Here is a 21442-nt window from a genome sequence, read left to right as displayed (position 1 = left end):
TAGCCTCTCTTTTTCTCATTGCACATATGATCAAATCAGACAGCACCTTATTTTTATGCTCTTGGAAACAATTTCTGATCTCTGTTGCCTATGTGACCAGTTAAGGAAGTAAGTTTTGAGAGGCCATCAGTTCAGTTGGTAAAGAGGAATAAAGGCTCCTGTTTCCTTCATTCGGTTTGCCTGAAGAGTACTGGCTGCATTTTACTTTCCTCCTTCAAAGAGAAGTTGCCTCAGCTCATCAAAGTAAGAACCATCTCTTGCCTCAAAACAGAATTAGATATAGCTCTCAAAGTGGTATCTAGGGTGCTGCTGTCATCAAGAAGTGTAAAGCATTTCTGGGCCGTGTATCTTGTACTCATCAAGGAGTACACTGAGGATTAATCAGGGTTAAAAAGGAAAAAGAGAAAGGGAATATATAATGAGACTTCCAATTTTGGCATCTTCAGTGAAGAATTACAGAGGCTCTTTCATTTTTGAGAAGAGCTATTACAGCACATTCACTTAGTCACAGATTGTTCAGCAATAAAGCAGTCAACTTATTTTTATCTGTGATTACTTTTAAAATCACAACTAGAGAATTACAGAGTGAGGCTCCTCCTCTTTCTAAAAAAGAAGCCTTTAGAAAGCAGTCGCAGACACATAAATATTTCCACATCTCACTGGCACTCATAAAATATTCTTGAGGGCAAACAAATTATATGGGCCATCTTTTGCATTAGAGACACAAACATGAATAGTTTTCAAAAGGCTAGTGGATCTATGCAGCAGTATGCAGCAGTCACAAGGAAGGAATGACAGATGTTTTGTGGCTCACTGCACAGTGCTCCAGATAAGCACCCATCTAAGCTCTGTGTGCCCTTGTCAGCTCCCACTGCTTGGTTTGTACCCGTTATGTCTCCTACCCTTGCTTTTCTCCATGTACCAGAGGCAGTTCATCCCTTGCACGTGTCTGTGCCACTTGTGGCAGCCTTTTCTCTACCATCACTCATCTCAACTGGGCTACAAAAGTGAAAGATTGTTAGAAGTAAATAAACAGAACACACCACAGATGGTGAAGAATCATAGCTGTGAACAATTTACTGACCCACTGAGCTCAGCCACAATCTACAGTAAGTGGCTGCTCATTTATTAAATATCTGATATAATTATTTATTAGCCCTCACTAAACTATTTAGAAATACAACCTGAATATAGAGCATGAGGAAGCCTGTGAGACAGGCGCATTTTATCTGTCCAACAGATAAAACACAAAACCTCTTCATGCTAAAGAGGAGCAGCCTGAAAGTAGCATATATTTACTTTCTTTTCAGTAAAGCTTTTACCCATTATCATGCTCATTTCTGTATAATTATGCCAATGCAGCCACTCCTTTATCTCACCTCAATGTTCCAGATATTCAAATTGGACAACAGGTCCCAGCGGAAAGTGCCTTTCTCATCAACTCCACTGAATCCATAACCAGCTGCATTGTTGACTGCATCTGCTGCAATGTCAAAGCAAAACAGGTCAAAATCTGCTGGAAGAGACACGTTTTCTTACAAGTTAGTATGGCACGAAACAAACATTCAAGCCAGCTTTGCAGGATTTAGCAATCTCTCTAGGAGAAGCTTCTTCTTTGTGAAAGGGCATTACTGTAAGGCTACACAAGAGTCATTTCCTCAAGAGGAAAGACTAGCTACTCCTTGTGTAGAAGAAATAAAATAATAAAATAACAACGAATAAAAATCACTTCTCCTATTATTTGGCCTTTATTATTCATCTGAGACAGATATTGCCATAAAATGAATGTTCATTTTTCTCAAAAGAGCACCTGGATGTCACAGCATTTTTCAGAATTCAAAAAAACCCTTAGTATCTCAAAGACATGCTTATTATTTCTATTAAGCACCCCAATATGGCTGTGTTAATTAAGACTGTCAGAATTCAGAATTCTGCAGACAAAGCCTTTTGCTAATCCTGTTCCAGAGTGTCTCACTGAAGTGCCCAAACATCTCTATGAACCAAATACTGAGTAACTTCAGTTACACACTTAGCTGCTTTAGAGCAAGCAGAAGCTTGGATTGCAGTAGGCATTACACACTGATGCACTCTTGTCAGCCACCTCCCCTCTCAGAGTGCCTGGGAGTCACCTCATCACTGGGTCTCAAGATTCTAATTTCAATATGCCCCTGCTAGAAACACCTACTTGGAGTCCTAAGAAAACAGAAGGGAGAATTCACTATTGTCTCTAGATCACTAGTTGCAGCCAACACTGAGGATCATTGGAAGAAAAAGGGAAGCGCAAATACAGGTAAAGCTTTTCCTTCTAGGTCATTTACAAAATACAAGCCTGGTTATTCTTTAAAAAGGTCAGCCTTTCTTCCCCAAGAACGAAAACTGATTTTACTTTGTAAATGCTGTGAGTACAGGCACAAGCTCATGGAGAAGCCCTAGTGCACAAAACTAGGGAGGGAACCGAATTATAAGTAACAAGACTAACAATAAATAAATAAACAAGCAACCTTCTCTAGCCTGAAACTTTCTGTTTTGTTTTCTATTTTCCTAAATGAGACCGATTTTACTGATGGGAAGAAAGCTGTCCATACTTTTAATTTTCTTCCTGTTTAAAAAACCCTCAAGCAATAAACAACAACCCTTCCTGAAGTTGGCCCACAGGATCCTGCCCAATCTCAGAGACTGGAGCTGCACATAACCTTTCCCCCAGAGCAGTGGACTCCTGGATTTGCTCCCCCTTGCTCCAAGGGTAGCAGGGACCAAATAATTAGTGTTTCTTTGCCAAAACCAAGAAACCAGGAATCATGGGATGAACAATAATGATAAAGTACTGGAACGGTCTGCCCGGGGAGGTGGTGGAGTCACCATCTCTAGATATGTTTAAAAAAAGATTGTTTGTGTCACTCAGTGCCATGGTCTGGTTGAGGTGTTAGGGCATTGGTTGGACTCCATGATCTTGAAGGTCTCTTCCAAGCTAGCCATTCTGTGAATTCTGGGAATAATTATATAGCAGACCCATTGGCCTTCTGCTTCCCAGGCTGCAGAGCAAGGTGTGAAGCACGGGCAGATCACAGCTGAGCACCCTCAGGCTGGTCACAAATGCTCAGCAGAGACTTGTGTCTCTGCAGGCTTGAAGAGCTCGGCCTCTCACAGCTCTGTGTGGCTCTCACAGCTCCTTGGATGGAGGCACTCGGGCCCAAAGTGGTTTCCTGTTCCCAGGACCAAAGAATCTGGAGGAATCCAGCTCCCACACAATGGCCAGGCCTGTCCTGTCCTGAGGACGGGAAGCATTTTTCCACCCATTTCAGCAGCTTTTGTAATGCCCTGGGCCATGCCATCGGGAGCAAAACTAGGAAAGGATAAAAAAAGGATAAAGTGCCTGCTGTTCTGCTGCCTGGATTCGGGATGAGAATAAAGGAGGCCTCACCCTCCACTATGCAATGCATACTTTTCAGTGAGCTGCCTCATTTGTAAGACATTTCTACAGACTTTATAGCTTGGTCTTGTCACAAATGCAAGTTCAGTTTATATCTTTAATAATAGACTTCCAGTTAACTATAATGCCAGAAAAAATGGAGGCAACAATATAACATTGGATCCCACAAAAGTAAGTTTGTGAGCAAGCCATTCTTTATCTCAAAGCCTTTCCCATCCCACACATGCCAGTCCTGGCTGCCTTCCCTGAATCTGACAGTTTTATTCCCAGCAGTTTAATCACAGCCTCGCAATGAATCTCCCTGGCTATTTTCATCCCATCTCAGTGACACTCTGCTCAGCTTCAAGGTATATGGATTGCCTGCTGGACTTCCAGAATCTCCCCTACACACAATGTCTTGTAATACCAGCAAAAAAATCTAGGATATTTTCAGCCTGGCATAAAGGATTGACTCCTCACACGTAGATGGCGAAATGTGACTTATAAAAGAAAAAAGTAAAATGCAAAAAGATTATTTTGACCACCAGTACAGCTAGTTCTAAAAAAATTGCTTCCTTCTTTAGTGAGCCCTCTTACTTCTCCTCTCCCTTTTCCCTGAAGAGATTTTGGTCCTTCTCAAGACTTCCTTTGCTGCCCACAGTTCTCCAATCTCTTCTCTGCACTGCTCAAAGCCAAGGTGTGTACAGGACCCCACAGTGCTTTAGAGGCAAGGCCTGGCATCAGCCCCCCAACAAGCACAGGGTCCTAAGGGAACACATCTCCCACGTGAACTACAGGTCTAGGGACAATTTCACTTCCCCCCCTTCCCAGGCTTCAAACCTCCTCCCCCATTTAGGAACTTACTTGCTAAACACAAAAGTACAAAAGTACAAATGTAGCCAGACTTACCCAACGTCCATGCAAAATAATACTTTGGTTTTGCTGCCTGTGTTACAACATACAGGTAACCAAGTCTTGACAAGAAGGGAGTTTTATCAAGAAATTCATCATCAATAATATATGCCATAGGAAAGTTCTTGGTAAGTGTCAAGAATAAAATGAGAGATACTAGTGTGATACACAGCTTGTACATCACTGCTCCCTAAAAAGCACAAACGATGAAAGATTCATTAGAAACATTTGCTTAAGGAGAAGAACAAGGCAGTGCTCATGATATACAAAAACAATGGGCTTCAAGAACCATTAAAGTTAATAGTGACCAAGTTGATACTAATTAATTTAGAAGAGGTGACAAACAAAAGGTCAGAGTTGCAGCTCTAGTTTAATTTGGTTTACTGAACTACCTATAGATAGGTAGGGCAAGCACAAGTCAACACCAGTGAACTTCATGAGAGACTCCACATCATTGTGTGGAGATTCTAAATTGGGAAAGGAAACAAATAAAGCAAATCCTACAGTGGAAAGCAGAAATCTTCTCTAAATGTACTGTCCTCTCCTGGAACTAAAGACTGGGTTCCTCCTGGAAGCCAAAAGCACCAATATTCAGTGCAATAGTGGGTCTTACTACCCAGCTACCACCCAGAAGTCTTGCTAAAAATCACTTATCCAAAAAGCACCGTGTTGTTGCAGCACACTTGTACCCACAATACAGCGTATGTGCTCTGCCACAGCATTTTCTATTCCAGCTCCCTGGCTTCCTACACACCATTATTGACAATCACGGCAGTAGTTCAAAGCTTGTTTGCAAATACACACCATGAGTAAACCCTTCTTGATCCAGTTGGAATTAAAAAGTAATGTGGCACTTGGATACCATGTGAAAATTGACTCATATTCTCAAAAGGCTAATAAAAATGTAATATACTATTAAAACAACCATGTATTTTTTGACCCTTTTGATTTTCAATATCTTTTTATATATTCTCCAAATTTTGGAATAAAGTAATGTGAAATTGGTTTTTATGCAGATTTTAATACTCTCTCCTGACTTGCATCCTTCACAATATAGGCCTTATTCTGACCTCAGTCAGACTAATGTGTATCAGATGTAACACCTCTAGAGTCAGTAGAAAGACAGCTGTGTGCAACAGGAATCATTATACAGAAGTACATGCTCACCTTCAGAGGAGACATTCTGCACACATTCACAAAGCTACATATTCTGTGTCACCTTAAGATGAGAGAGAGAAATCTGGACCTCATGCTACACTATCTTGCTCTACAAAAAGGCTATTTTGTCAGAAAGTTTTAAGTAATATTAAAAAAATATAAAACAAAATTAATGTTAAAGGTATGGGAAAAAATGACATCTTGAGTCACCTTAAAGCGTGTGAGATACTCTTGCAAATCACCTGGACAGGGTACAGTTTCTGAGTAGCTGTGATTCATGTACTTCTAACATCTCCTGCACTGTGGGGAAGATTTGACTTTTTTGTTTTTTTCTGACATTTTCTCTTCTGTCTGAAGCTGAACTGCAACTCACTTCACTGTCGGAACCTGCAGCCCATTCTCCACGCTGCACAAAGGACACCCATTAACAACTGACCCGTTTTTCATGCCAAACCCATTTGGCAAATTCACTAGTTCCTTCACCCCTGACCTTCTGATAAAAACAGCACTAAAAGAAAAAAACTCACTGTAACCTTTACAGGCAAGATAACCCAAGACTGGTTTTTCTTCTTAGCTTTTTATTATGAGAATCATGTACAAAGCTGTACTTTCCTGCCCCCTGCAATCAATCTTTGTCACTTTAAAACTTACAGTTGGAGAAGGATCAGGAAGTCTGTCATAACCCTTCTGCTTCCAGTTCACTTCTAACAGTTTCATGTGCACATGCCTCCCTTCAATGAAGGCGATATAATCCTTGTAATTGCTGCAAGGCCCTGCTATGATGCTCATAAAATTGAGGAGATAACTTAAATACTCCAGTAAAGAAGGTCTTGACCTGTGAAAAATCAGCCACACACAACAGAACAAACAAAAAAAAAAAAAAAAAAAAAAAAAAAAAAAAAAAAAAACACAAGGTAAACCACAGCAAAGGCTTTCACCAATGCTTTTTTTTTGTTTTTTGTTGCACTGTCTGCCTCAGTCCTCACCTTTCTCCTACCCCATTTCCCCCCAACTGAAAGCTCTCTAGATCTGTTCTGAGGAAGATGAAACACAGCCTGTCACATTTTGGTGATGCCTGGTAGATGGCAGAGCAAAGGTAACATGGAAGTGCTTAAACAACAAGTGAACTAATGCTAATGACATGAAAAGTTGTAATCTTAGAAACTTTTTATCTAAAAACAGTAATAAATTTGTCCATTTTGGACAGGTCATCAGTACCAGGAATGAGAAGCTGATAATTGGTTTTGGACATCTGTCCAGGATGTCAGGAACCATACTGCCTTATTATACAAACCACAGGGCAGGGAGTCTCTAAAACCAGGGCTCTCAGTCCTGGGAGGAGCTCTCACCCACCCTTCAGTCTAGCCTTTAGAAAAATGGGAAGTGTCACGTGAGACACACAGGAAGAGAATGAAGAAGCACTCTCTCCTACTGTTCAAATAAAGGAAGTAATTGCCTGTGCTGCATGATGAACGGCAAAAGGAACTAAGGGGGAGAAAAACACATGAATTGAAAGACAGCAGAAGATGAAAGTCAAAGAAAGTCTGCCATATTAATTCTTTTCCATTTTGCAAGTGCATATCCCACCAGTTCCTTCTGGGGCTGTACGTTTGATGTAAAATGAAGAAGATCCACTGTCCTTGCTACAGATCAGCAGGATGGAAAAAGAAAGATGCAGAGGCCTCTCAGCAGTAGTGTAATTTGTAAATTCTTTGGCTCGTTTTTATGTGGCAGAAAATGCCAACATCTAAATTGTGCACTATGTTCTGCACTGCATTAGAGTGAGTGCTCTCCACAAATGTCCTAATTGTCACCATTCAAGTAAACATGGAGCCCTCAGATGAGAGCACAAAGTTGGGCACAGTGCTTGAGGGCTCTCCTGCCCAAGACACAGATGGACACGCATAACCAAAACAACACTTAAAATTCTTTAAGACTAAAACAAATTTCTAGCAGAAAAACTAAGCAACAGTTAAACATTTTCTGTTGCCTACTTCTATTCTGAAGTGGAATTAGTTTGAATAAACAGTTAGATTAGCAAGGATTTTCTGCATTCACCCTACTGGTTATTGTAGATGTTAGTGCCTGAATGGTATGTTCTCTGGTGAAAGCATTTCACAGAAAGAAGCAGCAAACTATTTGGGGTAAGGGTCATCTTTCTGTCCTTCAAAATCAGGTCCATGATGTGGGCTTCCTAGCTCTACAGTAAGATTAAAAATAAAGTCATTAGTTTTAACTTGGATTCTGCACATGGTTGGGTGGGGAGACATGAGTAATGCACGAAGGAATGTACAGAGGATGAGTGAGAAACAAAAACAGACCAAGAACAGGAGGGAAGACAAAAGGCTGTATTACCAAAGGGGATTTAAAACCCTTCAGTTGTGACTTGTCTGCCACTGACACTTAAGCTATTGGCATCTTCTTTTCTATTATGAACTCATCTACTGTACAAGAAAAAAACCCAAGCCTGTTTGGTGAGAATTTGAATAGAATTAAGGGCCAAGTGCAGTCAAAAATTATGCTGTGAGCTTTAAAAATAGACACTATGGGGTCAGAGAAAAGTTATACAAGGTTATCTACAAGATTTTTGCTTCTCAGGAAATGACTCCCTTACTTTCTGAAGTTCATAGGCAGATTTTCTGATGGCTGAATCTTCTACCTTGGAAATGAAGGAAATAATTTCCTTGGCCTTAAACAAACATATCATGGTGAAAAGTAGTTATAGTTCTAAGAGTTATGCTGTTACCCTAAATCATCATCAAAAAAACAAACAAACAAAAAAATTCATCTCCATGTTGTACTTGTATTGAGACACAAACTAGAAAAAGAAAGGGTGCTCAAAGAGATGCTCTCTCCATATGAAAAATGAGAAGCCTAGTTACATAATGTGAAGAACTGGGAGTATTAACATTATGGAGGGAGACCAAAAAAAAAAAAATACAGCATTCAAAAATGATGGCAAAGAAAAGCAGCACTAGGAGCGTCAGACTCAAACCAAAAAGTGTTTTTACTATGGAGTGGATTGTTGTTGACAGGGGAGGAGTATTTTATTTGAAAAAATAACATATCACAGATCTGATGAAGATAACAGCAAACAAGTCTGTATAGTACAGTCTTAGCCTGAATTTAAAAGAGTTAATTCAGCAAAGACTCGTTCTGTTGCATGTGGAATATATTTTTAAGTCAATGAGACACTGCCAGGTACGTCAGTGCTTTACTGCCCAGCACAGGGTGATAAAGGCAGAAGTCCTGAACTGAAGAAATAAGGAATATAAGGGAGAAAGTATGTTTGTGTAAGGAGGGCAGTGACAGTGGTATTAATAAAAACAAAACTGCTCAAGCAAATAGAAAAAGCATGTAGGACTTTTGGCATCTCATGGACTGGAAAGTAGCAGGAAACATTTGCATGGCTTGGCCACTATGCTGTCCCTGACACTGCAATGGTAAAAAGAAAACAAAACAAAAGAACAAATAACAAACAACCTAAATACTCAACTTCTTTGGAAGAAATTAGACACAAATCACTCATAGAATTACATCCTTACTTTACAGCAAGCCGATTTTGCTCAGCAGTCAGTTCCTCAGCTTGTCGCCCTATTCCTGGAAAGAAAAGACACATTAGATCTTTCCAAAAGACAAACAGTAAAAGCCATTCTCAAAACCTTATGCTTGCACCCCACATATAAATTTCTAAAGCCATAATTTCAAAATTTCTTTGTCACGAGTGGTTTTAATACATCTCAATCCTTAACTTCTATGTCAAGTTCTACTCTAGCTCTTTCCCCAGTCCCTTACCTCATTCCCCCTTTCTCACCCTGGCTACACTGTCAGGGAGAGCAGCCACAGCATTCCCACACACACAATGGAAGTGGCAATGCCACCGACTGGCGGCGACCCCCAACAGCCTCTACAAACTGTCCTGGGCTGGAAAAACCTCTATTGCCAGAAGCTGCTGGCTCATTTAAGCACAAAGCCTCCCGCTGGCTCCTTGGTGAGAAATGGAGCATTTCACAGCAGGAGGAGTGGGCAGGAGAAGGGAAACAGGCGCTCAGGGAACAGAAGCTCCACTGGTGTGAACGAGCAGCCCAGCTGCCTGCTGCTGGAGCAAGCCTAAACATACACAGCAGTAATAACCTGGAACTGCACAAGGTCCAGACTGGAGGGGTGACCTCCTGTTGAGTGCACAAGACCTTTGGGGCCAGAGGTACTGTACAGACTCAATGTCCCAGGAAAACAGCGGAAAAGTCTTGTGTCACTGCCAGTGGATGCTGCTTATAGCACATACCTGAAAACCTTCACCCTAAAGCTTTAGCTGCACATTCTGCAGGGAATCCCACTGGCTTCAGCAGAACTACATGGGATGAGTCACAGCACTTGATGCTAAACACGTGCAGGGCTCCATGTCCACAGCCCCAAAAGATCAGGGGCTTGGCACCAATTGACACTGCTGTTCTAAACATACCGGCCATCATTACCAATACACACACAGGACCCCTATCCTACAACGACTGCTGATAAGCTGCTCATTTCCATTCTCTCTCCACTGTTTCAGTTTGTAAATACTGGGAGGGCCTGAATTTCAGAGAAACAATTAGCACTTAATTACTTAAAGGATTGGGTATTTTATTTGTCTGTTTCCATTTACGGACAGCTGTGCTAAATTTTTACAAATAGAAATTTGTCACGTTAAATTTTTACAAATAGAAATTTGTCACTGATGCTTGAACTGCAAGCTGCCTTCATTTGATCAACTGCTCCATATATGGATGTTTGAAATTTAATGAGCCTTTTCCACCATCATTAATCTGTAGGATTTCTGGTCTGTTTAAAATGCTCCTGTCTCTGCTCTTGTCTTTTTCCGTTCTGTCTGTTCATTTACCTTCAACATCCTAGGTGTGTACCTCAGCTGCACATTGCTGTGGAATTGCAGCAATACCTGACCTAAGTTAACTTCCAGAAGCAGATAAGCCTCAGCAACGTGAATGCCAACAACATGGTCAATTAGCCAAGCTTCCAGCTGTACCTATTATAGCCAGCTAAAAGCACTAGATTCGCTTGTGCAAACCTGGCTTGCAAACAATGCCGGACCCTCGTGTGGCCATCACCTAAATCCTTGCTCACAACTCCATAGCAAGGCACTTATTCAGTCACCCACAGCTTTTAAGGCAGTGGGCCTCAGACCATCAGAAATTCGCACTGCAACATCAGTAGGCACAAGCAATAGTGCTACTGATGACAACTGACATTTTTAGCCTTTGCACTGCACTAGACACATGCATTTTACTGGGAAATAATAGTGCTCTTTGTCACAGCACAGCACAAGACTGAAGACAACGTTATTTTGCTTGCAACTGTGCTTCTCTCTGCACTGTGGAAAAGCTACTGAATTCCATCTCTCATGACTCATGGAGTATATTACCACTGAATATATCAGTGCTAGCATATTTTTTGCTAAATTAACATTAATGACTGAACCTATGTATTAAACATAACTCTTGACTTCTGAGAATCAGTAACACCATCAGAGAACTTAATGGAGATGCACTGTAGCATCTAAACAGGAGATACTGGCACTAGCTAAAATCCAAATTGGGCCCCAAGAAAGTAGAATACTCAGAGGGGAAAACAGTTGTCTCTGATATTGAAAAGATAGTTTGATCCTAAAAACTGATCAAAACCTTTAGTTTCTCATTTTCCTCCACAGAGCGTTTTTCTTCTTCATTTGGAACAACTCACTGAACTACATTCATTCACTCCATAAATCAACCATAGAATGCACTGGAATAAAAAGGCAGTCTTCAGGACATGGGAAGAGATTCCTTTTCTTACCATCATGTAGCTGGCATGCAAGTGTTGTGATCTTCTGTGTAATTATCATCAGTGGACTATAAGAAAGACAGAAACAACAGTTACATGCCTTGTAATACAAATTATTCCCAACTTTCTCACTGAATGCCTTTATGCCTTTAAAAGGCATAACTGTATTAGCAACAAGTGAAAAACATTCAATTAAAGCTGAAGGAGGCACTCAGGCATAAGACAATTGCCTGGGTTCAAAACAACCCCGCAGTAACTTGCACTGGAATTTTTAATTGCTAAGTGCACACAAAGCCTTATTTTATGTCTCCCTATCGTGCAGCAGTGCAAATTGTAGTTGAGAAGAAATCACACCATCAGGAAATACCAGCTTCTGCAGCCCACTGAGCTTCCTTTCAGGCAAAGACCAAATTGAAGCCCCATACAATGCAACACTAGAATACAGCAGTGCTGCTATAACCCAACTCTGGCTCTTCTTACTGTTTGTTACTCTCCTATTGTCTGTCTCCTCAGTGCCCTAAAAAAATGTTGACTCTGCAGATACAGATGCTTATTTCCCCACATGAATAGCTCTATCAATTAGGGCTGTGTGCAAATACCAGAAGAGCTGTCAGCACAGCAGTTTCCCACTTGCTTCTTGGCCACGCATCTGCGTTGTGAACAGCCTGTACAAGACACACCATCCAACTGGGAGGGTACAGGCATGTGGGATCTGGAGCTGGTTATACCTGAGCCAGGCTTGCAGCCACCCAGCAGCTTTGGTACCAACTAAACAGGCAGCATAGAAATGGCAACTATTCCTTAGGGCCACTCATACTTCCCATATCCAGCTTTACAGAGCTTCTTGGCACTGAAGGCAAATGTGAGCTGCTGCAGCTAAGGGGTGGGGAAAAAACTCAACTCAGCTTGGTGGCATCAGGAGCTGGTTCCCACAAGGATAAAGGACACAGCCAAGAGCATTTAGAGGAAGGTAAGAGGAAAGAAGGGAGTAAAACCGTGGGGACAACAGATTACTTCATGGTCCTGAATATCTGCAAACTGGAAGGACCCATGGCAGGCATAGCCAAGGACGAGCACTGCTTCTCCCTATATCCCTGCCATTGGGGACACCAGCACAGGGTGCCCAGATTTCTCACAACTACAATAGCCATGAGATGGGAATGGGTGATGAGGATAGGCCACTATTTTAAAAGCATTAGTTGTGATGACTGTTTGTAAAACCAGTTGCACAAAAGAGGTCTGTCTTCACTGAGGATTAATACAATGGGTTGTTTCTCCATTTGAGAATAAATTAACAACATTAACCAGATGGAGGTTTCTGTTTGAACACAAATTATGTCTTCAACCTGGAAGTGAAAACTCAAGTTTGTACACATTTATTTAACTATTTACACAGTTTGACCTGTATATGGAACTTTTTTAAGAGACATAGATGATTATGCCAAACATTTCAGCTGCTCATTTTAACTATTATAATATATTTTCTGGAACACAATTAAAGAAAAAAGTTGAGGGTTTAGGTTTTGTTTTTTGGTTTTTTTTTAGTTCGAGCACTGTGTTTCTCCCAGAGACTTCTCAAGGTAAAGACAAAAAAAGTGGAACTTGTATTCAGTGGCATCTCTGTCTAAAATAACAGTCAAATACTTATGTTCCACAGAGATTTTCAAGAGATTCTGGATCATCCTTAACTAAATCGACCTACTGGTTACAATCAAATGTATACCCAATGGCTAAGATTTACAACCTGATTATCCCACTAATATAAATCAAACAGATTCTCAAGATAATTAATAAACTGAGCATAGGTTGAGCAAACACATAAATACTGGCAAAAGACATTCTTTCATTCTAAGTGGTCTCTTTTTTTAACACTTAATATGGTTGATATTTTTCAAGAGTCCACAAGTAATTCTGTGTGGGTAATTTGCATTTTCAACCCAAAACCAGAACATGCAATATCAGCCAATTACTTAATCAGAAACCGCTTTTATCATTTCAGAAGTCCCTACTTGAAATGTCAATAAAAAAAAGTTTGCACAAAAAATTCAGAATAGGCTTAAATATACACAGAACTTCAATACGATTGTAACAGAGTGGTTTTACAGCAGCTCTTCTTGGGTTACCTAGACCATTGATAGTAGCTAAGGAATGGACAAATTCAGCAATGACTTTTCACCTTCCAGCAAGACTGTCAAACATTAATTCTAAACTTTATTCCAATTAATCTTTCAAGAAAAGTGATTTATAAGCTGTTTTTACCATTATCTTCAACATCCTGTTTCTCAAAGTAGATTTTCCCAGACGAAATTTCGCATTGCTTTCAAAGATACATAAATCCTAATCCTTTAAGCATACGAAAAGGCAGATTTTTTTAATCCTTAGGAGAGACAGGGGCTGTCACCAAACCAAGCCGTTTTACTGCAATAAACACAAACTTTTATTTTGTCAGTGTTTGACCTTTTTAGCTTTATGGGGGAACAACACTAACACTTGTTTCAAATTGCTTCAATTTGTTGCATATGTTTCTTAGGGCAAGCACTTCACGCCAATAATGAAGTGGGTAACTTTAAACCTCAGGCTCTGAGCCAAAACCGTATGACTTCAAGTGTCTAAATTTATACACTTGTCTTAGACAAGGCCACCATGGTAAACCAGAGAGAACCAAAATGCAAACAATCCGAGGGCAGCAGTAAAGCGTGCCCTGAAGTCATCCTACATATAAACACAGAGGAGAAAGTTTCTCCTCATCTATATTAGGAATTCATTGCCTCATTGATGGCACACTAAGCCAACAGACCAAGCCAGCCTTTCCTGCATTTTAATCAGAAAAGATGGAGAGTCTGTCTCCCTCAAATACCAGTTCAAGTGGACACAAGGGAGAACAAAAATGACATGTCTGAAATGGCAAGTGGGAAGGAGGGCCACAAAGTTCATTAGATACCTCCTGTTCTCACTCCTGACATCATCATATTACATGTCATACATATTTTCCAGAGTGGCTGGAAAGTGGCCCAGCAGAAAAGGACCTGGGGGGTGCTGGTCCATGGCCAGCTGAACACAAGCCAGCATGTGCCCTGGTGGCCAAGAAGGCCAATGGCCCTGGCCTGGATCAGCAATAGTGTGGCCAGCAGGAGCAGGGCAGTGATTGTCCCCCTGTACTCAGCACTGGTGAGGTCACACCTCAAACCCTGTGTTCAGTTCAATTCAGAGGACACTGGGGGACTGCAGCATGTCCAAAGAGGAAGGAAGGAAGCATTTGAAATAAAACACATTTAGAAGCCTAAACAACTTGTAATCCATCACACTTGAACATCTACCGATTGCTTTGCAGCCACATGATGAGTGGTGATTCCACACTCTCTCCACCTGTCCTATTAAACACTACAGTTACAAACTACCACAGAAACACAGAATCTGGTTTATATGTGGTGTGACTTCCCCTCCCTTCCCATGTTTTATATATTGGCTATGAGTTTAATCTTAGGTTGTAGCTGCACAGTACCTTCTACACACAAACCATAGTGACCAACTTTAAATTAAAAAAAAAAAACAAATTCAAGAAATTGACCCAGGGACAATTTTATTTTTTGAGGCATCTAACTTAAGGTAAAGACAGATTTGGGTTTTTGTTTACCTCACATTAGATGCCTCGAATTGAAAAATAACACAAGACTAAGATACAACCATTAACAGAGAACACTCAATAGAGGGGTTTGCTCCCTTAATTAAACCTTCCAAAGGAAAACATATCAGTTACTATAATTTTTAAATACAGCTTGCCTCAACACAATAAGCTTTCCAGAAGCACAGGCCAGTGGAAGTAAAGATGTTTTGTTTGTAGACTGCTGTGAGGGTCCTCACCACATCACAGGCTGGCTTCTGCACTGAGCAAGCTTCGATGCTTACGAGAGAAAAGACGTTTTCCAAGCACAGTCTGCTTGACCTTAGGTAATCCCATGGAAAAGTCTGGCACACGCTTGCTAGAAATAGTTTCCACTGACCTGATTTCACTAAGAGAGGAGGTGGAGTCAAAAGGCTCATAGCAGACAAGACTCCAAAACGGCAAACACTTATTTGAGGGTTACCTCTACAGCGCTGAAGCCATGACAAGAAGTTCACACAGTCACACCCTGCTGTGACAGTAACCATTGCTGACAAGGGGATGGCCAAGCTGGCAGCGAGCTCGTACTTTTGCTTTCAACAGTAAAAGGAAGAAGTACTGAAGTACATCAGAGGAAAAACACTTCACTAAACACACCTGCCACCTCCAAAGCAACTTACAATTTCCTTCGTGTGATGTGTTGCCTTTTTCTCTGTGTGAGCATGTGTGAAAGCTCCCAGGCAGTATCTCTTAAGTCTTCATGGTAGAAGCATTTCACTTAAAAGAGTGTTTACTTCTGGAGAAGTGTTCAGGGATGTACTTGTTCCGTGGAGTTCTCTAGTAGTGATTGCCTGCTTGAATTCTGCCTAGTTCCCACACTGCAGCTCTTGCAGGGCTCCTGTGTGTGCAATGGCAAGGGATCTCAGGGCTGCTCCCAGTGGACAAGCACCCATCCGAGCAACAAAGCAGCAAACAGGCATGGAAAACAGACTGACCCGCCCTTACTCACCCTGCACCTGTGCTGCTGCACTGCCTCTGGGGACCAGCTGCACACCAAGGTTACCCAGCACTGCTGGAACAGACACTGCAGCAATGCACTGCATGTCATACAGTTAGAAGACAGGAAAATAAAAATAACCAACTGAACGTGCAGGACCAGACAACATTTCTGCTCTGTGTTTGAACATGGCAACACAGTACATCTATCTTTGCTTTCATCAGCAAATGTATTTCCTTTGTGAAAAACGGCTGCTGTACTTTTATTCCTTCCTTTTGTGGTTGAAACTAAAAGCCACTGAGAGAGGAAGAAAACAGCAAAAAATCAGTAACCACCCAGCAAAAGTCCACTGCCTGAAGTGACACTTGTTACTGAAGCATCTGCTTATATATATGGCTTTTTGAGAGGGCTCTCTCAACAATCATCCCTTTCTAGGCAGATTGCTGAGAATGCTGCTGCTGCTCTGCATTTGGGAGAGGGCAAACACAAAGCTGGTGTCTGGAGAGTGATGTCCACCAAAGCACTTGTGTAAGAGCTATAGATTTGACATATGTGGGGAGGAAAACTGCTCAGGTCTCCCAAATACTTCAGCTATGGTCTCTCTGAGACCAACAGGAGATTGAAAACTGTGCCAGTGTGTGTGGTGATCTTCACAAACTGAATTTCTCTTCTATAAGGAATGGCAGCAAGAATCATAGAATCATTAAGTCTAGAAAAGATCACTAGGATAATTGAGTCCAGCTGTTAACCCAGCACTGCCATCTTCACCACTAAACCACATCCCTAAGTGCCACAATGGCATCTTTTTGCAACACTTCCAGGGATGGTGACTCCACCACTTCCCTAGACAGCCTGTTCTAATGCTTGAAAACACTTTCCATGAAGAAACTTTTCCTAAAATCCAATCTAAACCTCTCCTGGCATAACCTGAGGCCATTTCCTCTTGTTCTGTCACTTGTTATATGGGAGAAGTGACTTACCCCAGCCTTGCTGCAGTTGTAAAGACTGATAAGGCCCCTCCTGTTCTCCAGGCTAAACAACCCCATCTCTCTCAGCCACTATTCATAAATGAAAGAAACTCCCAAATGCACAATCATTCTCTGACATTTCACTGAATAACCTGCAATATTAGGAAATTTTGCTCAGACACTGCAAGAATTCAAAGAGTAAACTAAAAAGCTCTATGGCCCTAATCAAGCAAAGCATTGAAACACAAGTTCCATACCTTCTGAATTTTATCTGGATGATCATATGCATCCAGCATTTGGTCATGAAGCTTGCTTGATTGAAACTCTATCTATTACTACTTTCTAAACATCAGAATCAAGATTCCTTATTTTAAACTAATTTTCCTTAAAGCTATCATATTGCTACACTCAATCTGAGCCTGTGATACAAAGGGAAAAAATACAAACTGTATTATATAATCACTGTTTTTACAAAGTCATATAGGCAGGCAACTTACCAGCATAATCCTCTTAGCATAAAGGAGAAGAAATAAGAGAGAGAAAGAGTTAGGATTTAGCTTTTCCAGGTACAATGTACAAATGTCATGGCAAACCAAGCAAAATAAAATATGCACGTTTCTCTCAAAGATTTACTTAGATTAAGGGGGAAGCACAGGATTCAGTTACTATACAATTAGTGTTCAAAAATGAATAGGGTTTTTGAGGAAGTAGTAAAGAGAAAATTCCTAAATTATATCATTACTTATTTGAGAAATAATATAACTGAAAGAAATTTGATAAAATACATACATATTTTTTAAAAGTAATTAAAATTTAAGTGCAGCAAGCTGGAAATTGTTTTCCTTAAAACTTGGTGGTAGTTAAAGAAAAAAAAATATTTTCCTTAAGTACTATGCAATACATGAAAAATTCCTAAATCAAGAAATAGCTGCAAGAAGCTTGAATACAGTTCTGACTGTGGGACACAGCGACCAAACTTTCCTTTGCAGGAGTTAAGAAATAAGTAGTCACCAGCAGGTATGAAGTCCCTCATTTCTTACTTCATAACCTGGAAGTTATGTGCCACAGCTTGATCTTTCATTTTCCAGTTTGCTTAACATATGACTCAAAAGTTGCCTTGTTATCTCCTTCTCTACCTGCATTTTATAATCTCTGTTCTCAAAACGTGAGGGCTCCAAACAAACAGCACAACCAGCTATTACTAAAAAGGCCCCAAAAATGCATTTGCAAGCACACTTCAAAAGGGTTATGCATGCAAGTTGCTAAGTGCACAAGGCAGGTCAAGAGGACAAATGAGGGATGCTGGCTTTCAGCACTGCCACTGGGAAACACTCCATGATCATCTGGCTCATCACTTCAGGGAACTGACACTGGAAAGCTGATGGCAATAGAACTGGTTGTGTGCCTATTTGATGTGGATTAAAACTTCCTCCTTGCAACCAGATATCACCACTCATGGGGTACTGGAACCTCAAACACAAGTCAGCAGATGATGGGTTTTTGTTGCATCTTAAAGATTTCCCCGAATCCAGTGTCTCGCCTTCTCAATATATATCCCCAGCCACATTCACCCAAAATGGTGGGAGACCAGAGGGAGATGGGTACAGTTCCATGGTTCTGTCTCACTCATTTCTGAGTCCCTGAGGGAGAACTTTAATGCCATCTTCCCAGCCAGGCCCTGTCCTAATGATTCCCTATTACCACCTGCAACAGATGAGGAACAATCATATATGGAAGAATGAGCAAGAGGAGGTTCAGTTGCTGCTCATACATTTTACATGGTAAAACTGTGTCCAGGGAGTATGTCTTGTCTCTCTGGGTCATCACATCTGTCCAGGTATGTGCAAAAAGCTTCAGTGGGCACATATTTACAGCTGAAGAAAACAGGTTTTGAGACAGATTTATGAGGGTGATCTGGGTTTCAACACTTCGGATTGTAAGTTTTTATTGATACCACTATAGTATGTTTATTTATCCTTAGCTTTTAAAACATACCATGAAGGCACAGCTCATAACCACAAAATTGTACATTTTCTACCTGTTCACTATTTGGTAGTTTTATTTTCAACTGAAGTTTAGGAATTGGTGTGTATCATGAGGCACCAAGTTAAAATCAAATAACAGAGTAAGTTTAAGCATTATCTTTTCACTACCATTATTATCCTCAAACTCCTCATTAAATAAGAGTAGTTACTTTTTCATCAAGGGAGCAGAGAACACTATCTACTCTATAACAAACAACCACCATTCCTCTTTTTCCACCTCCAGTCTCAGTTGGATCTTTATTAAATGTATTCAGAGAGAGAGAGTTAATATGCCTCACAGTGCATTTCTGAACACAGCTTTCAGAAAAGCATGATCTCCCACATTTCTCTCTCTGTCTGTCTCTTACACACACTGAGCTATAGCATTCCAATCCCATTTATAGGCTTCTTGGTATGTCATGCTCTTTGAGGACATGCTTTTGTGTATTAAAAGAACTGCAGAAAAAATTACAGAGCTTTTTTTTAAAAACATATAAGTTCCCATAACTGCAGCCTCTTATAAAAAAACCGCAGGAGTTTGAGAGAAACTTCCCCTCCACCACCAGAAGTTTAATTAAATGCTGAAACCCACCAACTCAAAGAGAGAGGCACATGTGCAAAGATAGTAAAAACCTTCATTCTCCTACTCTGTGCCTGTAAGATGAAAGAGACTTGGAAGTAAAACTTACTGTGTGAGTTTACAGAAATTTTTCACGGTATGTTACTAATTACTCTGTCTTCAGATATTTAATTAAGCAAGTGGAATACAGATTAGCACACTGTTTTAAAATCATGCAAAAAAAGCATACCTTCCTCTCACAAACAAAGCACATATGGTTAGCTATCTCTGTCTTTGCAAAGCATCCTCTACTGCTTCTCTGAGTGAAATCTGAGACTACAGTATGTATGAAAACTGTTTCACACATATCACAGCATACAAAAAGTTGTGCTGTTTAAGCAGCAGCCACAAACTGGTCCCATGAGAGAACCACTGCTGACAACCCAAGCTCATCTCTTGTTTCTCTGCCTGGGTTACTCACCCAGCTCCACCAGCAACTCACCCCTGCCCAAGTCCTGCCCTCACACCCTGGAGTGCCTGGGCTGGGAAACACCATCCCAGATGGGGATTCAGCATAAATCAGAGCTAGCTAACCAAGCTCTACCTTCCCAACTACACAGCTTCTAGCAAGAAAACTGTAGAAACAATGAGCCAGTGCAAAAATCATACCTTGCTTATTTCTTTTAAAAAACAACAAAAAAAAAAAAACAAAACCAAAACCAACCAACCAAACAAAAAAAAATCCCACCCAAAACAAAACAACCCCAACAAAACCCCAAAGATCACAACAAAAGCCTCAGAAAAAGCTTAAGGGAAATAAAATTACAGGTGCTCCACAGATAACATAAAAATTATTCTTACAACTTACTGAAATCAACTAATACTGATTGACACAGGAACCAGTTTGCAGACTCACTCACCCGGAAAAATCTGTAGTGAGAATACCATAATGAAATATATATATTCGGCTTATGTGGCACAATGTGAGGTATCCCATAGCTACGACAAAGGAGTACCTAAAAACACAACACACAGAACACATAGTTACCAACACAAGTACCAACAAGAGCTACAATCACTCAGATTGGGTTGGGCTTGTTTTGATTTTCTCAAATCAGATTGTTAAAAAGTCTGAAGCTACACTACAAGACCTGGAAGAAATTCTGAAAGGGGACTGATGGTTTTGTACCCAGCTGAAACCTTACAGAGGTGTCTCCTCATTCTGGGGGTGGGGAAAAAAGTGGAAGAAGAAATAAGATCAATTCAAGTTGCACAATTCAATTTTCAAAACTCCCATTTTCACGTATTAGTTTGAAATTTCTGTTCAGCTTAAGTATTTGAAACCAGATGATTCTGTATGTCAGTCTCTGAAGTTATCCACTGTGGGTTTTGTCTGTAAATGTTCTTTATTTACAACTCTTCCTCAGATCTAGCAAAGACTAAAATATTCAAGTTTAAGGTATTCTTTCTCTTGTGATTTTATATAAAGGCAGATGATGGTACATAGCCTGATCTTTTCAGCTGTCCGTGCTGAAGCATACCATCTCCCAGAAAAATCATAGAATCAGATAGATTGGAAAGGACCTGTAAGATCACTTCAGTGTCCAACTGAAGAAGTGTTCCTCAGGTAGGATGTGACAAATTCACTCTGTGTTCCAAGATGATAGCATATTTCTCTTGAGCAGTCAGTAGCATGATTCCATCTTAACAACTGAACAGTCTGAAGACTGGAAATGTTGCAGCATCTGCATGGGCACTTGCAGCCTTTCATATTTACATGAGCAAGGAAGAGGATACCGGGGAGGAAAGAAGGGGATGGATGCTTGGAGACAGACTGGCACATGAAGCAAATAATGCAGTGCAATGGAGAGCTGGGACACTAGAATGAAAGGCTGGCACCTGGGACAGGCCAGGACCAGGTCTACTGGTGGCCTCCACAGCAGAGGTAATCCGTGTAGGGGAGAAGAGGCAAAGACCCAGAGAAGGAGATGGCACAT

General features: G+C 40.7%; 1 protein-coding gene across 1 annotated transcript in view; it reads right to left on the bottom strand.

Annotated features, from left to right (window-relative positions):
* Positions 1 to 21442, bottom strand: part of MBOAT1 (membrane bound glycerophospholipid O-acyltransferase 1) — a 54775-nt gene that overhangs the window by 7835 nt on the left and 25498 nt on the right. The window contains exons 4-9 of the mRNA XM_014878015.2: positions 20366 to 20461; positions 11309 to 11364; positions 9025 to 9079; positions 6131 to 6314; positions 4319 to 4511; positions 1380 to 1483 (exon numbers count right to left, since the gene is read on the bottom strand). Coding sequence (XP_014733501.1) covers positions 1380 to 1483; positions 4319 to 4511; positions 6131 to 6314; positions 9025 to 9079; positions 11309 to 11364; positions 20366 to 20461 — 688 coding nt within the window. The remainder of the gene's footprint in view (positions 1 to 1379; positions 1484 to 4318; positions 4512 to 6130; positions 6315 to 9024; positions 9080 to 11308; positions 11365 to 20365; positions 20462 to 21442) is intronic.

Source organism: Sturnus vulgaris, chromosome 1 (genome assembly GCF_052056855.1).
Source record: "Sturnus vulgaris isolate bStuVul1 chromosome 1, bStuVul1.hap1, whole genome shotgun sequence".
NCBI lineage: Eukaryota > Metazoa > Chordata > Aves > Passeriformes > Sturnidae > Sturnus > Sturnus vulgaris.
This window is presented reverse-complemented; position numbering and strand designations above follow the sequence as displayed.